Source organism: Pseudomyrmex gracilis, unplaced genomic scaffold, assembly GCF_002006095.1.
Source record: "Pseudomyrmex gracilis isolate BER0280 unplaced genomic scaffold, ASM200609v1 scaffold_136, whole genome shotgun sequence".
NCBI lineage: Eukaryota > Metazoa > Arthropoda > Insecta > Hymenoptera > Formicidae > Pseudomyrmex > Pseudomyrmex gracilis.
Genome location: NW_018020720.1, coordinates 388,360 through 407,149, shown reverse-complemented (window position 1 = coordinate 407,149; position 18,790 = coordinate 388,360). Strand labels below are relative to the sequence as shown.

Sequence of the window (18,790 nt, the reverse complement as noted above, 5' to 3'; positions counted from 1 at the left end):
ACATCGAAATCCAAATATGTCAGATCTTGTCATGTGCAATTTAATTATTTGTCAATCGAGATAAAAGAGAGAGAGAGAGACAGAGAGAGAATTGAACAAATTTGTTAGAAAGGAAACTATCGGCGTAGTTGAAGTAAGAATTTCAGTAGTTTCATATATCTACTTGTTACTTGGCGATGATCTGCGGTAACGAAGCCTGCGATTACTGACCCGTTTATGCCACCAAACGAAATGATCGAAATACCTTTATGAGATTATCCAATCGTCGGGTATCCGTCGAAATGCGGTAAACTCTGCACGGATCGTCTGCACGCTCGGGGAATTAGGTCGCTAATTGTATAGAATTGGTGCATTTGGATCACTTCCGCACGCGTGGAACGCAATTGAACGAACAGCCGCACTGGATCGTTTTGATCATCAGTCAAGCTCTCTCGTTCTGTTAAACTTTTTCGAAACTTGCTTTAACCTCGTCAAAAGATCTCTTACACTAAATCTTTATTCGACGATATAGTAACACGTTTTTCTCGTTCGGATAACTCGATTATCTTTCAACAAAGAGTGTTTGTTCTTCGCGAGTTCTTTTTGTTCGTTGCCGACGATCATGACGAAAACAGTAATATAAAAAAAAAGTAGGAAGTAGGTATATTCTTTTTCCCATTGCCTGTATACAATGTATTGTGATTAATGCAGGTTTCATTCGCGTATATACACATATGTAACATTCGTTTACTTTTCTTTCTTTCAACACAAACGTTGACTGTTCGTGTTGCGTATATTTCGGCAGTGTACAAAAGTAAATAAAAATTCTTTTATTTGATCAAATATTTGTCGCAATCAAACAGCATATACGTATGTTTACGCGTCTCATTGATTTTTATTTATTGTACGAGTAAATTTATTCGAGAGAAAAAAGAATGAAAGAAAAAGAAAAAACATTGTGAAAGTGTGTGTAATTTTCGAGCATTTGTCTTTTTCGCGATATATCATTCCCCAATGAAGCGATACGTCATTATTCCCGAACTTCACGAAAAATCAAAGGGTCTGAGGAGAAAGAAACGCGAATAATAGTGAGCACGAATACACATTGTTCTTCGAACATGACACCACGTTTTTCTCATCGTAAATTACGCAAAAAATTCGAGAAAACTTTTTATATATAAATTAAAGATGTTAACAGTTTTTCATAATTGCACAATAAAAAACTAGAAATTTTTCCGGAAAATATAAGATTTTTGTACACGTGGATAAATGGAAGTAAATTTAGAACTAAATAAATGATGAGATACACTGGTTAGGAAACTACTTTGGTCAATTTTGCATCGGAATGTGCTCTTTGAGAAAGCAACACTTGCGAAGAGAAGACGGTTGCAAAGAGAATTTAAAGGCAACTTGCTTTACGCAGAAATACAAGCAAACTCGCTGCGAATATATATATGTATGTCTGCCAGTAGGAAACAAAGGGTTTCATCGCGCGCGCGCGCGCGCTTTCACGCGAAAGAGGAATGTCACGAAAATTGAAGCGATGCAATTGCGATAAGACTATGTTACTTTCCCATTGACTCGAAACAGATGGGACTATCAAAGACAATCGAATAAAGTGTCACATTTCGCATAGTTTACATTTAACAAATTATTTTTTTCCCGCATCTGTAAAGTTTTCATCATTTTTCTCCGCTGAAAACTCTCTCTCTCTCTCTCTCTCAGAAACATTACGTTATACTATTCACAGAATAATGTTTGTAAGCTCGAGAACATACATTGTTACGTAAGAGCTCTTTGCAACAGCTCGATTGCAGTTTGCCCCAAGGCACATACTGCACGAAGAAAGTTAAATGTTCAGACTGGCCTTTAAACGCATCACGCGGCCTGTCATTATGATGTTCCCGGCTTGCAAATGTTCGAAGTTAAGCGGCAGCGAACATTAAACTTCGTCGCGCGAGAAAGTTTTCGTAACATGTTACAACATTGTCGCTTATACATGTACAGCGTCTTTGACATCATCAGTGAACTTGCAAACTTGACCGCAAAATGTAACACGTTAGAGTCTACTTCGTGTTTCTTGTTTTTTTTTACATAAACGTGTGTCTCTGAAACAGGGTACATAATCTATCCTACATTCTTCGTAAATTTTATTGTAATTATTCTAAAAATCACAACGGTATAAACGAATTGTTATATTATACAGCTTCAAACTCCTACATCAATTATTCAATCCTTTGCAAAACCTTCATCCAACTGTATCATAAAACTCCGCTTGAATATATATATATATATATATATAACTAAATATAACAATAACACACGTTTCTGACGTTACAACAGATATCGAAACTTTGTGCTCTTTGACGCGCTTGAGTTTACCTTGAGCTTCGCGGATTAACTACGCTACAATGAAAGTTCACGCAACTTTGCCTCCAATTAGAACGGAAGATTCGACCCTCAATCCCGGTGATCTATCAGCGCAAACGGCAGACACGTTATACCCTCAAGAACTGATCGTAGATATTGTTCGGAAGTTCTCTCTCTCTCTCTCGGGTTACGCAAACTTCATCGTTACCGAGTTTTCGTATATACGAGTATACACACAATGATATCGTTATTTGCGCAAGACCATGGAAACAGATTTCAATTGGATATTATTCCGTATTACAGCTGTAATGAAATTACCTTGCGATATAACGCAAGATACGGATAAATTGACTGAGTTTCCAAAACTGTACCAAACGTCAGATTGCAGTGGAGAAACGCGTAATGCCGGGGATAGACTATGCGCGTATTCGTATAATTCGTGATTCGCGATTCGTAGCGACGCGCTACGTAGCTACGTAGTAGTCGCGCGAATCGCGAATCACGAATCACGAATACACGCATAGTCTATTCCCAGCATAAGAGGTAATTCGAATAACACCGTCTTACGCGCGCAATACTTCAGATAAATCGGAAGTTGATTTGATTGTCATCTACAAGGCAATTTATTATTCGCGTTAGAGAGATTTTTCTCGACAGTGTGCAGAATCGTGCAAAATGTGGGCAAATCGAAATGCGCACAAGCGAAACAAATTTTTGATCGAGAGAGTTTCATCATCTTAATGGAATTTTCTCTTTGCGCCCGACACAGAGAAATGAAAAAAAAAAAAGGAAAGAAAAGTTGCATAGCAAAATCTTTCTATAATACGACTACGTCCGTAGTCAATGCTGACGGATTGTCAACGTGTATCTGGAAAATGATTTCTTTAACTTTTGACACATGAGTCTCACAGAAGAGAAGAAATCACTTCTGCAATTGTTTTTTTTTTTTTTTTTTTTCGAATGACCGTCTCTTTTAAAAATTGTAAAAAAGCAAAAGAATGTGGAATTACGTTATGTTTTCTCCCGAATTTGTCGGATGAATTCGGACGTGAAGAGAAAATCTCTCTCTTTCGCTCTCGACAAAATTGGATTCCGAACCGTTAAAGACGTCACATTAGTTTCTAATCTCGTTTAAAGACTCCCGAAGTCAAGTTTACCACAAATTTTGCGCATACCGCATAATTCATTCGGGGATTAAAGTGACGACGGTATGTGTGAGAAACGCCAAAATGCACTTGTAAAGAGATTACATTATAATGCACGCGGCTTTGTCGTAGATTCCCACAGGTGTGGCAACAGGCTCCGATGGCACAAAAGGATTTTCTCGCGTCGGAGTGCAAGTCGGTATGCTCGCTTACAGAAATGTAAAGTGATCCGTAAGTACGCCGTCGATCACACGCGAATGAGATTCAGCGTGATTCATCATCACTCAGAATCGCAGAATTTAATTTGAAATCCAATCAATCATTTGCAACATATTTCGATTACGGTCACAACAAAAGCAACACATTCTACGCAAATAAATTAATTTGCGAACATTTGTTATTCAGCGCATAATTTTGCACGACAATTACGTATGCTTCGTATATACCTTCTCTTTTTTTTTTTTAATGTTATTATTTATTTATTTGTTTAAAGCTTAATTACGGCCAAACAGAACGACGAAGCTACATTTAATGTACAATAAACAATGATTAAAAAATCGCGTCCAAATTCATTGCGTCGAAATACGCACCAAAACAATTAGCACAAGCGCGATCTTATTGCATATCTAGACAATGCTATTTGGACTATTCGCGTTATTAGTGTGTAATTAACATCATTGGTATCCGAATTGCCTAGATATCGAATGCGTACATACATATGTCGATTGATAATCCGTTAGATTTTGATCGCTCTCGTAATTCTACGAATATCTGTGTACGTATATGTGTGTACATACCGGCGTCTTAATGAAAATCAATAAGTGTAATTAAAACGGTTGCAGTTGCATCGGAATCTCTAAAACGGCACACAACCGACGGAATGGATATATCTCGTTTAAACGAGAGAGATATCTGTATTCATTTGTTTTTTGTTACAAATAGAAAGCGTTTTCAGAAATGTTGCAGAAAAAAATGATCGATTTAATAGAAAAAACGTTGACAAGTAATTATTTTAACGATTTTGACTGCAATGACAATCTTGTTTTACGCGACGTTTGACGTTTATAGAAAAACCGCGGAAATATATAACCTTAACAGCTGAACAGAAAATATAATCGTCAAGAGAGTATCGATTTGCTCTGAACAAATCGGTGGCTTTTCTTATTTAAAGCAAATACCGAAATATGCTGATAATTTATTCCGGGAAATGGCACGAGAATTCTAAATAAGATAAAAGGTTTTATACAGTTGACATACTTTCCTGACGAGCCGAAAGAAGAACGTCCGCAATTCTCGCGATCTTTGAAGTATTCGCGCCTTGACGCACACATCGCGTGACAAATGGTGCAAAGGGCGTTACGTCGTTTTATATAAAGATCATAAAAGAAGCGTGACACGTCAGAAATAATGGAGAAAATGGAAAATAAATTTTAATGGACTAGGCGTGCGCGAACATCAAGATATTCGAACGTAATACACTTTGAGTTTTAAATACGCGCTGCGTCGAAAAAAAAATCGTAAGCGTTCGCAACGGAAATTTCTCAAAAATTACGAGCTTGGCAGATATAAATATAAATAAAATATTCGTGAACTTTTTAATCGGCACCATAAATAAATTTTCCCCGAAAACGAGTTTCTGCTCCGGAACAACTTTTGTAGTTTTAAACTGACGTATGTATATCGCACTAGCTTTTGGAACATTTCGCAAGTATCTATATAAATTTCATACAAATCTAAGAAGTTTTTAATATTAAAGTTTGTGAAAGTTGTTTTTTATAAAGTTCTCTAAAGCTTTCTCTCTCTCTCTCTTTCTCTATCTCTATCTCTCTATTTAAAACTCGTGCGCGCGCAAAGTTTTAAAACATTTTGCCAACTCTTTTCTCTCTCTCTCTTTTTTCCAAAAAAAAAACATAACTATATTATTCTCTATATTTATTTTTTATAAAAAAAAAAAAGCAACGCGCGACGCTGTAATTTATTTATTGCAAATAATATTAGTAGATTATATTAAATTTAGTAGATTAGTAGATTATACAAAATGTTAACTAAGCGTTATTTATAATTGTTAAATAGTTTGCAAAGTGACAAGGTGGATAAACTTACGGCAGAAAATTCACTTTAGTTTCCGGTACGTGTTGAAAGTCATTAAAATACGTGCATATAGTCGGTAACCCACTCACCGCAAGTTTCCACCTGCTCGAAAACTAATTAAACGCGCGCGCGCGCGAGTAACGCTTCTGTATAAAAGTAACTACTCAAAATATATTCTGGTATGTTGTTGTCTTATCTAGAAATAATCGCAAATGAATAGCAAAGTTTTATCTGGATTTGCATATTATGCAGCACCTACGTTACGCGGTAGATACCACATGCATATATTCATACACGCGGTACACCAGCGACAAAAAAAAAAAAAAATACATCTTATCAAGCGGGAAGCGATTCAACCATCCGCGTCGCGTTTTTCCGAGAAATTTATTGCATTTTATTCGGGTTCTTTGCAAAAACGCTTCATCGAGATATTTTTCTTCTTTTCAGTTTTTTAACTCTCTAACATGTCAAAGGCTCAAGCTAAATCAGACTTCTCTCGTTTCGTTTCACTTCATTCAGTTTTTTTTTTTTTTTCTTCTTACGAATGTAGGGTATCAATTCACGAGAAATGAACGCGAGCTACCTTATAAAAGCGAAGAAGAAGCGGCAAAAATGCCGGAGATAGCGCGATCAAGCTGGTATTTAGACACAAAAAATAGTCTATAAAAACACAAAAAAAGAAAACCATGTTCCATTTGTCACATTTTTCGACGCTCCCGATAAAAAACATATGTGTGCTTTCGGTATTTCACCGGTAAAGTTTTATTTTATGCTAAATACACTATAACGTTTGCACGGTAAAAGTTGCACACAAATCTGGTTGGGAAAATCAAATGGAATTTTATCTACAATTTAATGCAAAGCGCATTTTATGATTTTGCAGAAATCTTACTTCACACAGATATAATTTATATAATTTTTATTCAGGAACTGAAAAAGAAACATAAGTCACTTTTGGGTGCGCATATATACATATATGTTTCTTTTTCGGTGCCATTCAGTGAGTGTGAAATTGCTCGCTCGAGCATAGCTGCTTAATATGTCGGAAAGTCGTGTGCGCGTGATATTTTTCGCGAGAAGCTGGCTAACACGAGCGGCCGCTGCCGCGTCTCGGGAGAAAAAGAAACAATCGTTTTTTCTATTATTCTCTCATTTAAATCGAGAATCCAATGCAAATGAATCGCACGAAGTTCGAGGCGAGCGCTTGGTTACATGCAATCGCATTTTATTCGCGTTTGAAAGCACGTCGGGGAAAAGAAAAAGCAAAACTCTTAACAATAAATTCGTGCACAAACGAGCTTCTATAGATATTTTGATAATGTGAACTGTTAAACTAAAAGAATCGTTGAAAGTTATTGCAAAATAAGTGTTAAAAAAGAATTTCATTGTATGGATTTCTCCAAGGAGATCTTACAGAAAGAAAGCACTTCGTAAAAACGAACAGCTGTACCTACTGTGACTCGAGTTACATAGGATTTCAGCTTGAAAATCTGTTTTTACAAGCAAAGTTTTCTTACAAGTGAAATAACATTGAATTTTATTCGGTCAGTCCATATATTTTTTTAAATAAAACTTTCTACAGTAATATATTAATTATTTAAAACAATGTTTGCGATTGAAGAAAATTATTACTATGAGATTTATATTTGTAATAATGAGAAAGAAATTTTTTATTTTTTTTTTTATGTTGTTTGTGCAATGTCGAGCCGCGCGCGAAATTTGTCATTTGTAGTTTTGAGTTATTTCACATCTCATTCTGTTTTACATTTTTTGTAATCTAGTAAATAGCTGCCATCTACACCTCTTCCCTCTCCTTGTTCAGTTTTTTTTGTGACGTGTGTTTAATCCAGTTGTTGTCACAAAAGGGCCGTGAGAGCATGTAACGCATTTTGAAATAAAGTTGTGATTACTACAATAAAAAGGCGTAAAGTTCACAGCGCGTAAGAGAGAGTTTACAAATACTGGACAAACAATATATGTTTAAATCAAATTTAATTATATTTATAGATATTTTATAATAATATTAATAGATAAATCATATTAAATATATTAATATAATTATATTAATTATATTAATAGATAAATAATATATATATACATATATATGTATACATAAATAAACACGCGAAACATTAAAAACTTAGAAAATACTAGCCGTCATAAATCATTTACAAAAGCAAGGTTAAAACATCGTGAAAAAAGTTCCGTCGTCTCGCAGCTGCAGATAGCAGCCCGTGAGCATAATTATCATTCTTGTTTAAAGTAAACATATTCAAGGAGATTCGTTTTGAGAAGAGAAATGGCCGAGACGAGAAAAAGAAAGACCAACTAGAAAATATAGCATCAGAAAAAGATTGCGAGTGATTTCATTAAAACTAGCGATACTACTTTTATTTTTCTTAAGCTCAAATAAATCTCTTTCTTTCTCTCACATTCTCATTGTTATTAAGTTTACTTGCGCATTCTTTATCTTTGTGCGAATTTTAAGCCAGAGCTTATTGCAAAAACGTTGTTTTGCAAAATTTCATCTTTTCAAAGAACGAATAAGAAATTTAATTTATCTACTTTAATCAATATATTGATTTGTTGTATAATGTTTGTATAATTATCGAAAAACACACACAGTTATCACATACTGATGTGTTCTGTTATGAATTTCATATTTTCGAATTAAAACTCTTCGACGAGAAATTGAATAAAACATACATATCTATTTATATATTCTTTAATTAATATCACGCAATATATATTGTTGCATTTATTTCATTCAGCTTTTGTATAAAACAGAAATTCTCTGCTTTCTGCGTTTTCAAGTTTTCTCAGATAGCGCGTCTGAAACACAGACAGCGTGCAGATCGAATCTGTCGGGTACGACTACGTTTGTGACAATGATTAATAGATCTGGTTTTATCGTCGTAACGTAGCAAACGAGGCTTTGCACAGTGAAGAGGTGTAATTAATCCATGTAGATCACATGACATTGTTCGTCAAATCTTTTTTGTCTCTTAATAGCTCGGACGTGTTAGCGTACATATAAGTGATATATAAAATGAAATTTTACATTTTATACATTTGATACAACTTGTCACGAGTGTTTTAATCTTTACACCGTAAAAATTATAAAATATCAATGATCGTGGTAAAGAGAAAATATTTTGTTCTCAATATATTTGTGCAATACTTGTGTTTTTCTATCGGTTTTGTTTTTCCTCGTATATGCAGAATAAATAAAGATTTTACATGTGTCGCGTCATTTCGAATTCTATACACACATCCAATTTTAATATCCTAACAGCTTCTGTCTTTCTCGATATCATAATGTCGGCTTTTAGCAAGACTTTGCGATTTATGATTCTACTATGAAACGCATTAAGTACTTCAAAGCTTTCGTAGAAGCTTTCACATCATTATCGAAGGAAATGGTTAAGAAAACTGCATCTTTCAGCAAAAATATTTTCTCAAAATGAGAGAGATTCATTTTTCTTCAAGTCGATACCTTATTCTTTTAATCTGTGTGAATCATCATCGGATTTTCACAGATTGTTGACGTAACTTGTAAAATCTTGACATTCCCGCGTAAAATTTGCTAAATGGATAGAAAAAATTTCTCAAAACTATTTTTAAACATAATTTAAACAAATGAATGAAATAAATTCGGTTTGTAGAAGCCGTTTGCAGGATGTTGCGCAGAGAATGTGCTTAAATATATATATACGTATACACATATATACTTCGAAATAATTTTTTTCCTCCATATAGGATGTTGGATTTGCATCACATATATATAAAGGACCCCGTTTATCCCCCTAACTAATTTTAAAATATTGCGAAAAAAAATTCTCTGCACAACATCCTGCAAACGGCTTCTGCAACCGAATTTATTTCATTCATTAGTTTAAAGACTCATGAGCCCGAAGAATCTTCTTCTTGTTATTGTTAATTTATAATTTAAACAATTCTATATGCGCGCGCATACAGAGGAAAGTGACCAAACCCAAGCCCGGATCCATAAAGTGGATTACTTTATCTTTGTGTGCTTTATCTTTGTGCTCTCTGTAAGCTGCTGCAACTTGGTGGCGAGCGCTAAAACTAGCAGTTCGGACGACAAAAAAAAGACATGCTGTTGTAGAGCATGCTGTCTCATTCGTCTTCGAGATAAAGTGCGCTTATTTTTCGCGATTCGCGTTTTCCAACATTTTTACGTGCGGTGCAGGCTTGAACACTTCTACCGGGAAAAAAATGGATTAGATCTAATTTAAATCTAACGAGATAAAAAAAATGGAAAAATAGATGTAATTAGATCCGAATTAAAAATCTAAATAGATATAAAGTAGATCTATAAATAGATACAAAAGATATCTAAATAGATCTATGTATATATTGACACTTTATTTTCTTAGATCTACTCTTTATATCTACTGAGATCTACTATATTATTGTAGATCACATCTCAGATCTGTTCAGATTTGCTTAGATCCAATTGTAAATAGATCTGAGTAGATCTAAAGTAGATCTAAAGTAGATCTAAAGTAGAATAAAGTGTCAATTTACATAGATCTATTTAGATATCTCTTGTATCTATTTACAGATCTATATATGCTTTATATCTATTTAGATTTAATTTAGATCTAATTAGATTCTTTTTTTCATTTTTTCATTTTTTTTTTTTATCTCGTTAGATTTAAATCAGATCTATTCCATTTTTTCCCTAGCTGTGACCTGTAGTTCGATGATAAGTGCACGTTATCATATACAGTAGAAATCCTGACTAGATATGTTACATTTTCATATAGTTAAAACGCTTTTCTAGTAAAGCGTTTTGAGTAATAACGGTCTTTTGTGTATGCAAGTCGGTGGCTTATGTCGAGCCATATGATTCCTAAAGTGGGGCCTCCCTTTTTCCACATATATTTACAAACAATGAGGTTTTATAGAAATTAGAGCTGTCAAAACTTAAAAAAAAAAGTACAAACATTGTATTTTAAAAAAAATATAATACTGTATTTTTAAAGAATATAAAAACAGTTTGTAATTTTATTGTTTTATCACTATATTCCCAATACATGTTCATATTTTACTTATGTTGGTTTATAAATGTGATGTAGTTTAATATATATGTATCATAGTCACTGGGTGCTTTCCAACTACGTACACAGGCAACACTGTGTAACACTGTGTCCATTAGTGTGAGAAAAAGCATATCAGTGCGTCTCACTCACACTAGTGGACACTGTGTAACACAGTGTCGCCTGTGTACGTAGTTGGAAAGCACCAACTAATCGGCCCTTTGGGAGCCTTCTAGAAGAAGCTTACTTTTATCGAAAAGTAAGACTTCCCATTTTTACTACAAAAATTAATTTTATAAATTTTTCTTATTATTAAAAAATTTTCATTACAGAATCATTGCAAGGAATAATGACAAAGTTGTTTCAGATTATTTCAAAATTTTTTACGCTTTTACACTTACTCAGAATAGCCAAAAAACAAACCGGGGGTTCGCTTTTGGTCACTTTCTTCTATATATTCTATAGATTCTATACATGTTTGAGAAAACGTCCTGTAAGCCAATTTAGCGGTATATAAAGAAAGTTAATTAAAATTTGTCCATCATACCGAAAACACAGGATTCTGCAGCTACACAGGATCTTCACTTTCCTCATATTCCGTTTTCTCTCTATGCAGCACTTGTAATTGAAAAACTTTTGTCGGATAAAGGATAGGGTGGGATATTTTTTGTCTGCCGATACCAATCGTAAAACTTTATTGAGTGCAGAAGCGGAGCGAAAAATGAATTTGTTGCGGCATTGTATGAACGTGAGCAAGCGTGAGTGATCGCATTGCATTTTTCCTCTATTTCTGTGTATATATGAACTGTGTGTGTTTTGAATTTTCCTAGTTTCCATATTTGCCAGTACACTTTCGTAGTCGAATGAACGTTATTTTGTTGACACTTGCGTGCACGCTATTTTTGTAACGTTATGTTATGTTGATAATAAGTACATTATGTGTATTTTGCACATATATTTAAGTAAGTTACAAATATAATAAAATTGACAACAGAATTTATTGTTCGATAAATATAATTGTTTATGTGAAAAAAGCTATGTAAAATTTAAACACTTAACAATTATATTATTTCCACGATGAGAATTTTGCTAATATATAAACGGGAAAAAGTGCAAGTATACCAAAAATTGCAAGTATACCAAAAATTGCAAGTATACCAAAAATTTATTGTTTATTTATGAAATCGTTAATTTTGAACTACAGTGTATTGATCGAGAAAGTTTGCGGTGCGTTGAAAAGTTTGTTTTCTTACGTATCTTGAGTATTGCCATAGAAAGCAATGTGTGTGTGTGTGTACTTATTTTTTCTTTTTTTTTCTGTTCGCCTATTGTTGTCGGAGAGAATCAATTTTATTTTGTCGCTCTTCTCGGAACAATTTCGAGATTGATTTCCGTCTCGCGATGACCTATGGAAAATTACACTTTCGACAAGGTACCATCGAAAATTTTTCGTGGACGAGACGAGTCGATGGACCAGCATGACGCATAAAAATGAAATTCAATAAACGCACGTGTATCGCAGACCGAATTGTATTTCCAGAAAAAGCGTTTTTCCGTCATTGAAAGTTCTCTTTCATGTTTTTCTTTTTATCGTGAGATTCTGAAACATTGCATGATAAGTAATAAATGAGAATTATAATAAAATAGTTAATAATCTTTAAAGTAATGTAAATGTTTTTAATTCAAATGTATTGTGTTATCGAATATTCACTTCATGAAAATATCGTTTACAACTTATATATCTCATTCACTGTCAATATTTCCATTGATTTTGATTATATATAAAATGTAGAATGTGTGATAAAAATTGATAAAGATATACATGTATATGATGGAAATACAAATGTGTGTATGAACAATTTCATATAATTCTACATATAAAAAGAGAGTGTAATATTCATTAAAATAATAATTTCCTTTGAATATCAAATAGCACAAGAAATATATATTCCTGATACAATTCTGCGAATGCAATACAGAAAGATTGAAATATGTTTGGAAAAAAGAAAAAAAAAATAGCTAGCGCCATGTCGCGACGGACACGGAATAATTTATATTCGCTTTTTTCTGTAATCAAACGATATGACATCGTGCCGGAGATCAATATAAGCACTCTGACGATAGAATACTAAATAAGTTATTTATTGAAAATAGACACTGGTTGAAAATCGAATATTGAAGCACACTAACTAAATTGTTATATCAGATGTTTCATATATGCACATATCCATATATGTTTTATATATCCATATCCAAATAAACTTCAAAGACACTGAAGCGTGACAATAAAATGCAATAAATTCACAGTGAGACAAAACTATCTGTGCGCTTACTAGCTCTGAAAATATTGAAAATTGTTAATCATAATCGTGAATTTGGTATCTTTCTTTGCTCCAATCGAGTTGGCAAAAATGTTTAATGATACGCGTGTGCGCTATATAGCAACAACGTTTACCAAACGTTTCTTGCAAAGTTAAAAAAGCTTTTTAAAAAGTTAAAAGATTTTTCATAAGAAAACTATGCAATAACATAAATGTTTATAACACAAATTAGCAACCGACTAAAAATAAGATAATTTCGTCACTCCCTACGTAATAATCCCGTAACTCCAAAACGTAAATTTTAGAAGAGAGCAGTTTAAAAGTTGAAAGCTTCATATAGTTTCTCTAGTTAAGGGATCTTTCGGTTAAAAATTTTTACTTTACTTATGAATATTTTTTTTTTAATATTTGGTGACCATAAAGAACATGACTTTCTAAGTATCACTATGCTATAAGCAAAACTGAAAATCCCGTAGGTGACACTCATGTAATTATACGTAGGGAGTGACAATTTAAGCATTTTTTTGGGGCTTTTTTCTCTTTCTCGTTTAATTATATTATTACATCAAGAGGCACGGTAGTGCCTATTACAGGCGAAATTCACGTAATTGAGAAGTGGGAAAATTTTCACGGGGCGCAATATTTCAAGAACGACTAAACCGATCACTTTATGATTTTTTTGTTTCTCATGTACTTTTCGTTCATTTAAGTGCGGCGGTGCAATACAACAATGTTTACAATGTAATTCAGCATATCTTGACTTTCAAAGCCGAAATTCCTAATTATCTTCCAATTATAACGAAGAAGAGAAGGAGGATGTACATTGACCTGTTAATTCGCTACAGCTATTCGCGATTGTCAAATATGTTATGAACAATATGATTATTTTCTTTCTAACGTAATTCTTTAAATGTAACTCAATATGGAGAGCAATATGTACAGTAGTATGTGTAGTAATGCAAATATAAACATGAAAATTGTTCGTAGAGTTATATCGTGGCACATGCATGCTTATATGTAAAACTTATTCAGATTTTAAGTACAAAGTTTAATATGGTTTAGAAAACTTTATAGATTTTATTATTGCATGCAGTAAATTCTTTGACGACGTGCGGACAATATACAGAGAAGTGCACCGTATCGAGCCGCGTCAGAGGAAGTATTTCTCTCTCTTCCGGTTGCTCCTACTACCGTATCATACTCCTTCGATCTCGAACCGCTGGCAGAGACCGAAGGAGAACGGCGCGCGGTAAAAGAAGCAGCCGGAAGAGAAATATTCAAGAAATACTTCCCCCGACACGGCACGATGTGGCGCACTCTTCTGTACAATATTATATTACTTTTATATTTTAATATGTTATATATATTTAAGAGTATATATATACAGGGTGTCCCAGAATTGGTTTAACATCTCTCGTAGACAGGTAGAAGGAATAAAACTGAGGTGAAAAGTCCTGAACCATTTTGCTAGATTCGCAATAGTTACCGAGATTTTAAGTAACAAAAATCCGCGAATAAGCGTGCATCAGGCTGTCTTACGCGCGTAGGACAGCCCGGCGCGCTTCACACAATTACATTTTAATATGTATATGTTATAGTATATGCTGTTATATTNGTAACTATTGCGAATCTAGCAAAATGGTATAGGACTTTTCACCTCAGTTTTATTCCTTCTACCTGTCTACGAGAGATGTTAAACCAATTCTGGGACACCCTGTATATTTACATAAATATATATATAAATATATATACATGTATATAAATTTAGTTAATGTATATTCTTAAAGCTTATACATAGAAAATATTGCTTTTCTTACACAAAAGAATTTTATTACATAGTCTCATTTTATTTTTGTAAAAAAACTTCTGATTATACGAAATTATACATGTATATATTTACATAAATTACTTTTTACATAAATTGTGCGCATATAAGATACATATAAAGACAATTTTAACATATTTTATAATAGTATATCATTATTTAAAGTAGTATTAAAACAACTCATTGTAGCACGACTATAAGTGAGGTTGTAATTTTAATGATAAATACATTTTAAATCAATTCAACAATTTCTCAAAATAATATAAAAGATACCTGAGTCGATATCGTGTGTGTTATATTTGTGGAAATTTAAAATAATCGATTAACAAATTGCATAAAAATGGTTATATAGCCATAATACTGAAGCCGCTGGAAAAATCATTTGATCTTGAAGCTTTGTCGTTGGATATATGTTAAGTAAAATAAATAAAATAGTACTAGTATTGTTGAAATAATTTTCATATTAAAAGTTCAGTGAGCACTGTAGCTATTTCAAAAGTACCGTAATATTATGTACATATTTAAACATTTGTAATAGAATATTTTTTCTAATTACATTTTTTTACAATTGACGTTAATTGTGTAATTCAGAATGTGCATGTATATTACATTCTTATCGTGTAACAATAGTTTTCCACGTTTTCATTTAAGTGAATACTATTGCCGACGGGTAGTTCCGATTCGAAAGCAGCATCGTATCTGAGCATTATATTACCGATGATAAAGTACGGACTTACAGTTTTACGGACTGTCACTGAGATGTGGACATTAAAAAGAAAGCAAGAAACGTAGCTCTTAAGAAATCGAAGAAATGTGTAACTACATCCGCGCGCACTGCTTTAGACTTACGGTTTATTTAACACGGAAATTAAATGCACATTATTATATTAAATTATTCAATCGCGAAAAGGATTAAACATATTAAAATACAGTCTTTATAACATACATACAAAATACATAATTGTAATAAATTTTAGAAAAAGTATAAGAGTGTGACAACACATTTCTGTTACAATATTTCAAATTCATAACGCACGTCAATGTTATACGGCTCGTGTGAAAATATAAATATGATCGCTCAATTACGTCTCTTGTTTACGTGTTACTTTGCTTTCACAGCAATGTCAAATTCGAATTCTCAGTTGCTATTTGACTTCACATAGCTACACTTTGATTTTCTATCTCTCGGCACAAGATTTTCTATAACAGAAATATAGATAATTTTTAAGGAAAGTGCAACAAACATTAAATCGATTACACAGTAACGTTACATTGTGTTTTTTTATCGTCGTGATATAAAGCAGAAATGACATCCACAAGTACTGACATGATGGATGAACCTACAAGTAATGACAGGCAGTATCAATGCATAGTAAGATGTTTTCTCTACTAAAACTATTTTTAAACAAAATATAAATCGATTTTTAAGATCACAGGTGTATGTATATATAATTCTTCTTCAGATGTGTGATGCCGTTTGCGAAAATGAAATATCCATGATACAACATTATTATAATTGTCATACAAAAACTACATACGCGTGTAATAAATGTGAATACACATCTTACTTTCTTCAGTGTCTAAAAAAGCATGTGACAAAAATGCATCTCTATATCGGCAACTATTGCGTGGTAAGTTTTTTAAAATATGTATGAAACCAAGTAGCAAAATAATATATAGCGTGTTAATAATCTTTACTGTCTCATTTTATTAAGATATGTGATAAAGATTTGTATTCACAATACGAATACAAATGTCATGAAAATGTTCACAAATGTATGACGTCAAACATGTTTAGATGTGATATATGTAAGTCTAAAACAAAATATCTCACATTTGGTCATCTGATAGATCATCACAAACAGAAGCATTTTAAATAAATTTTGCGACGTACGTTAGAAAAAAAATGAAATAAAGTTTATAGAATTAATATATTAATAATAACGGTGTGTGTGTAAGAATAGTGAAATTGTAACAATTAGGGAAACTGTGGGGAAATTGTGCGTACTCAAGCACGAATTATTGTAACTTTGTTATTATTAGACTTGAAACATTGTGATTCATCTTCAACACAACCTATACTGTCTACTCTATTATTGTATATAGTTATAAATATTTGATTAAAGTTTAAACACACTTTAATACCATTGAAAATAGTTGAACAGTTCATTTTTACAATTTCCCAATCCACACGGGGTTATTGCGCGCAGTTATTATGTAATATAATATAAATTTGTGCAAATATATAATAAAAGAATAAAATACGGCCATTAAGAGCTACATAACGAATGTACGTGCTAATTACTTTTTAACGTGTAAAGTACTGCAAATTAAAAAGCGAATCAATTCGAAAATCTACATCACATTCTTATTTTATGCATCTCATAAAACAAACGTATTTTTTTCCGCTTATATAATTTAAAATTTAAGTGCAAAGAAAACATTTTGATCGAGAATCGAACTCGCGCTCCGTGCAATCACCTTTCACAAGACACTTGGTCGTAATTATTTTGTAAATTTTATAATTTGTAGAAAAAAAGTTTTAACAATTAAATCCTATTGAAGCTCGATAAGTTACTAAACTAAGAAATATATTTACGGTCATCCGAGCCGATCGCGGGATGTTGTGCGGAAAACTACGTATATATATATATATGAAAGTTGTATATATAAAAAAAAAGTTGTTTCTACGTAAGATGTAAACTAAACACTTTCGGTGTTGATGGAAGTAAAATGAATTTGAATTACGCACACATTTGTCTGTTACTTTGTGTACATTTTATGTTATACGCACAAGTTCTCATTTTAATCAAAAATATTGTTGAGAAACTCGGTTTGTTTTCAGATGTTTCTTTAGAGTATCATAAAAGAAATAAAAAACAAATGAAGTAATGATACTTTTACGTTATATAGGTTATATGGGAAACATGATAGCGGTCTCCTTGTACGTGTGTACTTCTATTTACGAACCCATTTCCATGGTTTACTTGAAGAGAACGCAGTGTTTATAGTTTCCTAACTTTTATAGTAGCGAGCCAACATATGCACGCGCGGTCATTCGTTTTCTTATTCTCTCGACATTCGCGTGTTTACGACCCGAGAGAGATGATTTCAGTAGTAAAAAAAAAAATGCGGACAGTGCTCCCACGAAAAAACACGAGGGATTTTAAGACCGGTCGACATCGAGGAAAGAGAGTCGCGGGGAAACTACCGATTGAGTGAAGAAATATTAATCGCAATCGCGTTCTATGTTAAATGTTTACCAAATACTCGATTAGTAATGTCCGCCGCGTATGTTTGTACATCGATAAACGGAATAGCGAAGCACAGTAGTTACGTGCTTGGTTCTCTCTCAATCTCTCTCTCTCTCTCTCTCTCTCTTTGACAAAGATCGAGAACACATTTACCATCGATCCGAATAAGAGCTTCACTTACTCGGATCAATAGCCGACGTTTGATCATCACAGATTCTAGTTAATGAGCGCTCGAACTAAAACAGTGCAAATTTATATTTGTATGTTTTTTCGTTGATACGTAAATATGTACAAATCGCTTTTTCTTCAATGTTTCGTCTTTCTTCTATAAAAGTTTTCAGCGTTACTGCGCAAGAAAAAGCCGAATTTTTAGATTGCTATAAAAGTAATTAAAAAAAAATTTGTTTACCAGATACATCTTCACCAGATGTATTTGTTCACAAAATAACTTTGTAATCTTATTTATTATCAGTGAAAATAAATTAAACCCCAAAGAAAAAGTTTCTCTCATAAAATACGGTGAATGTCGCAATGGACTTTACATAATATACTTTATATAATATACTTTAAGTATATATACTTGCTACAGTTACACAAAAATTCAGATCGTTTTATCTTCGCTTGCATCATTTGGTTTTACATCATAAAACGTCGTACAAACGAAATCTCGTAAAATGCACGCGCTCGCCAAAGACATTTCCTACATTCGACTGCTGCGTAACGGCGTGTGTAAGTCTGA

The 18,790-nt window shown here is 33.0% G+C and overlaps 1 protein-coding gene across 1 annotated transcript; it reads left to right on the top strand.

The window, feature by feature from the left end:
- Positions 1-15,968: 15,968 nt before the first annotated feature.
- Positions 15,969-16,677, top strand: LOC109856856 (serendipity locus protein H-1-like). Its single transcript, XM_020432559.1, has 3 exons — positions 15,969-16,169; positions 16,261-16,428; positions 16,513-16,677. Exons 1-3 carry the CDS (start codon positions 16,104-16,106, stop codon positions 16,675-16,677), a joined length of 399 nt encoding a protein of 132 aa, XP_020288148.1. The 5' UTR covers positions 15,969-16,103.
- Positions 16,678-18,790: the final 2,113 nt, after the last annotated feature.